Source organism: Calonectris borealis, chromosome 36, assembly GCF_964195595.1.
Source record: "Calonectris borealis chromosome 36, bCalBor7.hap1.2, whole genome shotgun sequence".
Lineage (NCBI taxonomy): Eukaryota > Metazoa > Chordata > Aves > Procellariiformes > Procellariidae > Calonectris > Calonectris borealis.
Genome location: NC_134347.1, coordinates 366,484 through 377,037, shown reverse-complemented (window position 1 = coordinate 377,037; position 10,554 = coordinate 366,484). Strand labels below are relative to the sequence as shown.

The 10,554-nt window shown below is 64.0% G+C and overlaps 1 protein-coding gene across 1 annotated transcript in view; it reads right to left on the bottom strand.

Annotated features, from left to right (window-relative positions):
* POLR2A (RNA polymerase II subunit A) overlaps positions 1 to 10,554 on the bottom strand; it is a 57,156-nt gene that overhangs the window by 42,839 nt on the left and 3,763 nt on the right. The window contains 4 exon segments of the mRNA XM_075135064.1: positions 1,248 to 1,499; positions 4,977 to 5,138; positions 7,238 to 7,519; positions 10,134 to 10,307. Coding sequence (XP_074991165.1) covers positions 1,248 to 1,499; positions 4,977 to 5,138; positions 7,238 to 7,519; positions 10,134 to 10,307 — 870 coding nt within the window.

The window sequence follows — 10,554 nt, the reverse complement described above, 5'->3', positions numbered from 1 at the left end:
CCTGCAGCCTGGGGGGGGAGAAATTTGGGGTTCGGGGGGGGGGGGGGTCCCTGTCACCCTGGGCCACCCCGCTGTCCCCAAAACCCACTCGTCGCATTTCGCCTGTGGGTGCTGGGTGTCCCCCATCTCCTTCCTGGGCTCCCCTTGGGGCTTAAAATGTGCCCCCCCCCCCCCGCCCCCCAATGCCACTTGTACCCCCCCAATGTCACCCACACCCCCTGTGTGTCCCCGTGTCCCCCCCCACGTGTCCCCCAATGCCCCCCCACACCCCCTCCATGTCCCCATGTGGCCCCCAAGTGTCCCTCAATATCCCCCACTCCCCCTCCACGTCCCCACGTCCCCCCAATGTCCCCCACGCCCTCTCCATGTCCCCATATCCCCCCCAAACCCCGCTCCACCCCCCACACACCCCCTCCACATCCCCATGTCCCCCCCAAGTGTCCCCCAATGTCCCCCACACCCCCTCCATGACCCCAAGTGTCCCCCAATGTCCCCCACGCCCTCTCCATGTCCCCATGTCCCCCCAAGTGTCCCCCAATGTCCCCCACACCCCCTCCATGACCCCAAGTGTCCCCCAATGTCCCCCACACCCCCTCCATGACCCCAAGTGTCCCCCAATGTCCCCCACGCCCCCTTCATGTCCCCATGTCCCCCCCAAGTGTCCCCCAATGTCCCCCACACCCCCTCCATGACCCCAAGTGTCCCCCAATGTCCCCCACGCCCCCTTCATGTCCCCATGTCCCCCCCAAGTGTCCCCCAATGTCCCCCACACCCCCTCCATGACCCCATGTCCCCCCAAGTGTCCCCCAATGTCCCCCACGCCCTCTCCATGACCCCACGTCCCCCCAATGTCCCCCACACCCCCTCCATGACCCCATGTCCCCTCAAGTGTCCCCCAATGTCCCCCCCACACCCCCTCCATGTCCCCATGTCCCCCCCAAGTGTCCCTCAATGTCTCCCACACCCCCTCCATGTCCCCATGTCCCCCCCAAGTGTCCCCCAATGTCCCCCACACCCCCTCCATGACCCCAAGTGTCCCCCAATGTCCCCCACGCCCTCTCCATGACCCCACGTCCCCCCAATGTCCCCCACACCGCCTCCATGTCCCCATGTCCCCCCAATATCCCCCCCACACCCCTCCACGTCCCCATATCCCCCCCAAACCCCCCTCCACCACCCCCCCCACCCCCTTAACCCCCCCCCCACCCCCTCCCCGTCCCCATATCTCCCTTTAAACCCCCCCGTACACCCCCAAAAGGCCCCCCGAACCCCCCGAACCTGTCGATGTTGAAGGGGGTGACGATCTCGGCGAAGGTCATGTTGGCGGCGATGGAGCGGGGGACGCCCACCTGGTCGATGGCCAGGTTGGGGTCGGGGGTGATGACGGTGCGAGCCGAAAAATCCACCCGTTTCCCCATCAGGTTCCCTCGGACTCGGCCCTCCTTCCCCTTCAGCCGCTGCTTCAGGGACTTCAGGGGGCGCCCCGACTTTTGCATGGCCTGGGGAGGGCAAAAAAAGGGGGTTCAGGAGGGGTTTGAGGCCCTGGGATCCCCCCCAGATTCGGGAGCAGGGGGTAGAGGTGAGGGTTTGGGGGCACTGAACCTCCCCAGACCCGTGGCTTTGGGGAGGGGGGAATGGGGAGAGGTCTAGGGGGGCATATGGGGGCCCCCCGACTTCTGCATGGACTGGGGGGGCAAAAAAAGGGGGTTCAGGGGGGGGTTTGAGGCCCTGGGACCCCCCCCCAGATTCGGGAGCAGGGGGTAGAGGTGAGGATTTGGGGGCACTGAACCTCCCCAGACCCGTGGCTTTGGGGAGGGGGGAATGGGGAGAGGTCTAGGGGGGCATATGGGGGGCCCCCCGACTTCTGCATGGACTGGGGGGGCAAAAAAAGGGGGTTCAGGGGGGGCTCGAGGCCCTGGGATCCCCCCCAGATTCAGGAGCAGGGGGTAGAGGTGAGGGTTTGGGGGCACTGAACCTCCCCAGACCTGTGGTTTTGGGGAGGGGGGCATGGGGAGGGGTTTGGGGGGGCACAGGGAGGGCACAAAGCACTTGGGGGACCCCCTCAACTTCTGCTTGGCGTGGGGGGGGGCAAAAAAAGGGGGTTCGGGGGGGGTTTGAGGCCCTGGGATCCCCCCCAGATTCAGGAGCAGGGGGTAGAGGTGAGGGTTTGGGGGCACTGAACCTCCCCAGACCCGTGGCTTTGGGGAGGGGGGAATGGGGAGGGGTTTGGGGGGGCATATGGGGGCCCCCCGACATCTGCATGGACTGGGGGGGCAAAAAAAGGGGGTTCGGGGGGGGGTTTGAGGCCCTGGGACCCCCCCCCAGATTCGGGAGCAGGGGGTAGAGGTGAGGATTTGGGGGCACTGAACCTCCCCAGACCCGTGGCTTTGGGGAGGGGGGAATGGGGAGAGGTCTAGGGGGGCATATGGGGGCCCCCCGACTTTTGCATGGCCTGGGGAGGGCAAAAAAAGGGGGTTCAGGGGGGGTTTGAGGCCCTGGGACCCCCCCCCCAGATTCGGGAGCAGGGGGTAGAGGTGAGGGTTTGGGGGCACTGAACCTCCCCAGACCCGTGGCTTTGGGGAGGGGGGAATGGGGAGAGGTCTAGGGGGGCATATGGGGGCCCCCCGACTTCTGCATGGACTGGGGGGGGCAAAAAAAGGGGGTTCAGGGGGGGCTCGAGGCCCTGGGATCCCCCCCAGATTCAGGAGCAGGGGGTAGAGGTGAGGGTTTGGGGGCACTGAACCTCCCCAGACCCGGGGCTTTGGGGAGGGGGGCATGGGGAGGGGTTTGGGGGGGCACAGGGAGGGCACAAAGCACTTGGGGGACCCCCCCAACTTCTGCATGGCCGGGGGGGGCAAAAAAAGGGGGTTCAGGGGGGGTTGAGGCCCTGGGATCCCCCCCAGATTCAGGAGCAGGGGGTAGAGGTGAGGGTTTGGGGGCACTGAACCTCCCCAGACCCGTGGCTTTGGGGAGGGGGGAATGGGGAGAGGTCTAGGGGGGCATATGGGGGCCCCCCGACTTCTGCATGGCCTGGGGGGGGCAAAAAAAGGGGGTTCGGGGGGGGTTTGAGGCCCTGGGATCCCCCCCAGATTCGGGAGCAGGGGGTAGAGGTGAGGGTTTGGGGGCACTGAACCTCCCCAGACCCGTGGTTTTGGGGAGGGGGGAATGGGGAGGGGTTTGGGGGGGCACATGGGGGCCCCCCGACTTCTGCATGGCCTGGGGGGGGCAAAAAAAGGGGGTTCGGGGGGGCTCGACCCCCTCAAGACCCCCCCAAGATTCAGCATCGGATGCGGCGGGGGAGGATCAGGGGACTCCCAGCATGCCTTGCTCCTGCCTGCACTCTGCCCCTGCCTGCACTCCTGGCATGGTCTGCCTACCCCCCTGCCTGCACTCCCAGCATCCCCTGCCTGCACTCCTGCCTGTACCCCCTGCCCGCCCTTCCCACCATGCCCCAATTCCTGGCTGCACTCCCAGCACTCCCTGCCTGTGCTGCCTGCACTCCCACCATGCCCCATCCCTGCCTGTACTCCCAGCTGCCCCTGCCTGCGCTGCCTGTGCTCCCTGCCTCCGCTCTCACCAGGCCCTATCCCTGCCTGCACCCCCTGCCTGCACTCCCAGCACCCCCTGCCTGCACTCCCACCACGCCCCATCCCTCCCTGTGCTCCCAGCACCCCCTGCCTGTGCTCCCAGCACCTCCTGCCTGCACTCTCACCATGCCCTACCCCTGCCTGTGCTGCCTGCATTCCCTGCCTGCACTCCCACCATAGCCCATCCCTGCCTGTACTCCCAGCTGCCCCTGCCTGTGCTGCCTGCACCCCCTGCCTGCGCTCCCAGCACCCCCTGCCTGCACTCCCCACCATGCCCCATCCCTGCCTGCACTCCCAGCACCCCCTGCCTGCACTGCCTGCACTCCCCACCATGCCCCATCCCTGCCTGCACTCCAAGCACCCCCTGCCTGCACTGCCTGCACTCCCACCATGCCCCATCCCTGCCTGCACTCCCAGCACCCCCTGCACTCCCACCACCCCATCCCTGCCCGCACCCCCTGCCCGCACCCCCATCACATCCTGCCCCTGCCTCCCCCCAGCACCCCCCACCCTCCACTCCCATCCCACCCTGCCTGCCCCCCTGCCCTGCCTGACCCCCTGCCTGCACTCCCTGCCCGCACTGCCACCATGGCCCATCCCTGCCTGTACTTCCAGCTGCCCCTGCCTGTGCTACCTGCACCCCCTGCCTGCGCTCCCAGCACCCCCTGCCTGCACCCCCTGCCTGCACTCCCACCATGCCCCATCCCTGCCTGTACTCCCAGCACTCCCTGCCTGCACTCCCCCCACACCCCATCCCTGCCCGCGCCCCCCATCACACCCTGCCCCTGCCACCCCCCAGCACCCCCCACCCTCCACTCCCATCCCACCCTGCCTGCGCTCCCCCCGCCCCCCTGCCCTGCCCGCACCCCTGCCTGCACTCCCTGACTGCACTGCCACCATGCCCCATCCCTGCCTGTACTCCCAGCTGCCCCTGCACTCTCTGCCTGCACTCCCACCATGCCCCATCCCTGCCTGTACTCCCAGCACTCCCTGCCTGCACTCCCCCCACACCCCATCCCTGCCCGCGCCCCCCATCACACCCTGCCCCTGCCTCCCCCCAGCACCCCCCACCCTCCACTCCCATCCCACCCTGCCCGCCCCCCTGCCCTGCCTGCACCCCTGCCTGCGCTGCCTGCACTCCCTGCCCGCACTGCCACCATGCCCCATTCCTGCCTGCACTCCCAGCTGCCCCTGCCTGCGCTGCCTGCACCCCCTGCCTGCACTCCCCCCACACCCCATCCCTGCCCACACCCCCCATCACATCCTGCCCCTGCCTCCCCCCAGCACCCCCCACCCTCCACTCCCATCCCACCCTGCCTGCGCTCCCCCCGCCCCCCTGCCCTGCCCGCACCCCTGCCTGCACCCCTGCCCGCACCCCTGCCCGCTCACCCGCGGCAGGCCGGGCAGCTCGTTGTCCACCATGGTGGCCACGTGGAACTGGAGGAGTTTGACGTCCTCGGCGATGACGTGGGCGGCCGCCCCGTTCTGCTCGTTACGGCGCAGCTGGTTGTTGATCTTAACGATGTCGGCCAGTTTGTGGGTCAGGTCGTCCTGGGGGGGACCCCGAAATTAATGGGGGGGTCAGGGGGAGCCCCGAAATTAATGGGGGGGTCAGGGGGAGCCCTGCGGTGCAGGCGGCACCTCCTCCAAAATGGATCAGGGAGCCCCAAAATGAACGATGGATCCTGGAGGGTGGGGACACCCCAAAGGGCACCGGGGGGACCCCGGCAACTGGGGACACCCCAAAAGGCACCAGGGGACACCCCCAAAGTGCATCGGGGGATCCCAGCAACTGGGGACACCCCAAAAGTGCATCAGGGGACCCCAACAACTGGGGACACCCCAAAGTGCATCGGGACCCCAACAACTGGGGACACCCCAAAAGTGGATCGGGGGACTCCAGCAACTGGGGACACCCCAAAAGGCACCAGGGGAGACCCCCAAAGTGCATCGGGGGACCCCAACAACTGGGGACACCCCAAAAGGCATCAGGGGACACCCCCAAAGTGGATCGGGGGACCCCAGCAACTGGGGTCACCCCCAAAGTGCATCAGGGGACCCCAACAACTGGGGACACCTCAAAAGGCACCAGGGGACACCCCCAAAGTGGATCGGGGGACCCCAGCAACTGGGGACACCCCCAAAGTGCATCAGGGGACACCAACAACTGGGGACACCCCAAAAGGCATCAGGGGACACCCCAAAGTGGATCGGGGGACCCCAGCAACTGGGGACACCCCAAAAGGCATCAGGGGACACCCCAAAGTGGATCGGGGGACCCCAGCAACTGGGGACACCCCAAAATGCACCAGGGGACACCCCCAAAGTGGATCGGGGGACCCCAGCAACTGGGGACACCCCAACAGGCACCAGGGGAGACCCCCAAAGTGGATCGGGGGACCCCAGCAACGGGGGTCACCCCAAAGGGCATCAGGGAACCCCCAAAGTGGATCAGGGGACCCCAACAACTGAGGACACCCCAAAGGGCATCAGGGAACCCCCAAACTCCATCATGGACCTCAACAACTGGGAACACCCTGAAGGGCACTGGGGACCCCCAAAAAGAGAACCAGGGGACCCCCCCAAATTGCATTGGGGACTCTGGTGTGGGGGGACACCCCTTAAGTCCATCAGGGACCCCAAAGTCCAAGGACTTCCCCCCAAATCACATCGGGGACACCCCTCAAACCACATCAGGGACCCCTGGAGTCTGGGGACCCCCCCAAAACCTTCCCAGGGACCCCAATACCTCCCCAGGGACCCCCAAAAAAGGGGACCCCGACATCTGGGCCCCATCTGGTGGCACCCAGCCCTGCGTGACAACAGCGGGGGGGCACAAAGGGGGGGTTCACGGGCAGCCCCCTGCCCTAGGGACACCCAATGTCACCCCAAAACCTCCCCAGGGACCCCAAAACCTCCCCAGGGACCCCCCAAGGTATCAGGGACCCCCCAAAAAAGGGGACCCCAGCACCTGAACCCCATCTGGTGGCACCCAGCCCTGCGTGACAACAGCGGGGGGGCACAAAGGGGGGGTTCACAGGCAGCCCCCTGCCCCAGGCAGACTCAATGTCACCCCAAAACCTCCCCAGGGACCCCAATACCACCCTGGGACCCCCCCAAAAAACAACACCCGGCATCCGGGCCCCACCTGGTTACGGGCAGAGCCCTGCGTGACAACAGTGAGGGGCACAAAGGGGGGGTTCACAGGCAGCCCCCTGCCCCAGGGAGACCCAACGTCACCCCAAAACCTCCCCAGGGACCCCAATACCTCCCCAGGGACCCCCCCAAAAAACAACACCCGGCATCCGGGCCCCACCTGGTTACGGGCAGAGCCCTGCATGACAACAGTGGGGGGCACAAAGGGGGGGTTCACAGGCAGCCCCCTGCCCCAGGCAGACTCAATGTCACCCCAAAACCTCCCCAGGGACCCCAATACCACCCTGGGACCCCCCCAAAAAACAACACCCGGCATCCGGGCCCCACCTGGTTACGGGCACAGCCCTGCGTGATGACAGTGGGGGGCACAAAGGGGGGGTTCACAGGCAGCCCCCTGCCCCAGGGAGACCCAACATCACCCCAAAACCTCCCCAGGGACCCCAATACCACCCTGGGACCCCCCCAAAAAACAACACCCGGCATCCGGGCCCCACCTGGTTACGGGCAGAGCCCTGCATGACGACAGCGGGACGGACGGAAAGAGGGGGTACGGGCAAAACGGTGCAGACCATCCACTCGGGGCGGGCGAATTTGGGGTCCATGCCCAGGACGAAGCATTCCTCGTCCGAGATGCGCTTGAAGATCTCGTGCACCCGCTCGGGGCTGAGCAGGATCTTCTTCTCCTGCGAATCCTCGTTAACGTGCTTCCACTCGGCGTAGAGCTCCAGACCCGAGCGACGGATGCGGGGCTGGTATCGCCCGCACCCTCCGTGGCCCTGCGGGGGTTAACGGGGAGATGGGGGCATTAACGGGGTGACGGGGGGCATTAATGGGGGAGATGGAGGCATTAATGGGGGAGATGGAGTCATTAATGGGGGAGATGGAGTCATTAATGGGGGAATAATGGGGTCACGGGGGCATTAATGGGGGGGTTGGATCCAGGGCTGGTACCGCCCGCACCCTCCGTGGCCCTGCGGGGGTTAACAGGGAGATGGGGGCATTAACGGGGTGACGGGGGGCATTAATGGGGGAGATGGAGGCATTAATGGGGGAATAACGGGGTCACGGGGGCATTAATGGGGGGGTTGGATGCAGGGCTGGCACCACCCGCACCCTCCGTGGCCCTGCGGGGGTTAACGGGGAGATGGGGGCATTAACGGGGTGACGGGGGGCATTAATGGGGGAGATGGAGGCATTAATGGGGGAATAACAGGGTCACAGGGGCATTAACGGGGGGGTTGGATCCAGGGCTGGTACCGCCCGCACCCTCCATGGCCCTGCAGGAGTTAACAGGGGGGTTAATGGGGACATGGGGGCATTAACGGGGTGACAAGAGCATTAATGGGGTATTAATAGAGAAGATAGAGTCATTAATGGGGGAATAACAGGGTCACGGGGGCATTAATGGGGGGGTTGGATCCGGGGCTGGTACCGCCCGCACCCTCCATGGCCCTGCGGGGGTTAAGGAGGGGGTTAATGGGGAGATGGGGGCATTAACGGGGTGACAAGAGCATTAATGGGGTATTAATAGGGGAGATAGACTCATTAATGGGGGAGTAACGGGGTCACAGGGGCATTAATGGGGGGGTTGGATCCAGGGCTGGTACCGCCCGCACCCTCCGTGGCCCTGCGGGGGTTAACGGGGAGATGGGGGCATTAACGGGGTGACGGGGGCATTAACGGGGGAGATGGAGTCATTAATGGGGGAATAACGGGGTCACGGGGGCATTAATGGGGGGGTTGGATGCAGGGCTGGTACCGCCCGCACCCTCTGTGGCCCTGCAGGGGTTAATGGGGGGGTTAATGGGGAGATGCGGGCATTAACGGGGGAGACAAAGTCATTAATGGGGGAATAATGGGGTCACGGGGGCATTAATTGGGGCATTAAGGTGGAAATGGGGGCATTAAGGGGGTATTAATGGGGTCACAAAGGCATTAAGGGGGTGACAGGAGCATTAAGGGGGTATTAACGGGGTCACAAAGGCATTAAAAGGGTGACAAGGGCATTAAGGGGGTATTAATGGGGGGCTGGATCCAGGGCTGATACCGCCCGCACCCCCGTGGCCCTGCGGAGGCATTAACAGGGGTGAGGGGGGCATTAATGAGAACGTGGGGGCATTAACGGGGACCTGGGGGCATTAACGGGGACCCAGGGGCATTAACGGGGGCATTAATGGGGGCCCAGGGGCATTAATGGGGGCATTAACAGGGACCCACTGGCATTAATGAGGACCCAGGGACATTAATGTGGGTGTTAACGGGCACCCACGAGCATTAACAGGGACCCAGGGGCATTAACGAAAGCATTAATTGGGACCCGGGGGCATTAATGAGGACCCAGAAGCATTAATGAGGGCATTAACAGGGACCCACGGGCATTAATGGGGGCATTAACGATAACCCAGGAGCATTAACGAAAGCATTAATTGGGACCCAGGGGCATTAACGAGGACCCAGGGGCATTAACGAGGACCCAGGGGCATTAATGGGGGGCATTAACAGGTACCCAGGGGCATTAATGAGAACCCAGGGGCATTAACGAAGGCATTAATTGGGACCCAGGGGCATTAATGAGGACCCAGGGGCATTAATTGTGGCGTTAACAGGAACCCAGAGGCATTAATTGGGACCCAGGCGCATTAATGAAGGTATTAATTGGGACTCAGGACCATTAATAAGGACCCAGGGGCATTAATGGGGGGCGTTAACAGGGACCCAGGGGCATTAATGAGAACCCAGGGGCATTAACGAAGGCATTAATTGGAACCCAGGGGCATTAATTGGGACCCAGGGGCATTAATTGGGGTGTTAACAGGGACCCAGGGGCATTAATTGGGACCCAGGGGCATTAATTGTGGCATTAACAGGGACCCAGGGGCATTAATTGGGACCCAGGGGCATTAACGAGGGTATTAATTGGGACCCAGGGGCATTAATGAGGACCCAGGAGCATTAACGAGGGTATTAATTGGGACCCAGGGGCATTAACGAGGGTATTAATTGGGACCCAGGGGCATTAATGAGGACCCAGAGGCATTAACGAGGGTATTAATTGGGACCCAGGGGCACTAATGAGGACCCAGGGGCATTAACAGGGGCTTTAATGGGGACATGGGGGCATTAACGGGGGACCCAAGCTCGTTAACGGGTATTAAGGGATACAGGGACATTATTGGGGGACACGGGGGTGCCACCACCCCCACACCCCAACTTGGGGGGCCACAAGCCGCTAAGAGGGACAGATGCCACCCCAGGCCACCTCTGAGGGGACATTCGGGTCCAGAGGGGGACACCCACACCCCGGGGGGGGGCGAGGGGAGATTTTGGGGTGCTGGAGAGGATTTTGGGGGGCAGCAGAGGATTTTGGGGGGCAGGGGGGGGGTTCCCCACCTTCTCCTTGGTGAGGTCCTCGTCACCCTCGGGCTGCTCCACCCCGAATTTGTGGTCCATCTCCTCGCCCCCCTCGCAGATGTTCTTCCCCTTGCAGAGGTCGTAGACGTGCGTCAGCCGCTTCTTGGGCTGCCCCTTCGATTTCCCCAAAATATCCTTGATTTTGGGGTTGTTCTGCTCCGAAAAAAGACAGTTTGGGGGTCACAAGAGATTGTTTTGGGGTCACAAAGGGCTATTTTGGGGTCACAAAGGGCTATTTTGGGGTCACAAAGGGCTACTTTGGGGTCACAAGGGGCTTGGAGCCATCCCAACGCGGTTCCCCCATCATCTCCAGGGTTCCAAGGACCACCCAGCAGGTGACAACCCCATGTCCCCCCGACTTTGTCACCTCCTCTTTGTGTCTCCCCCCAACTTTGTCACC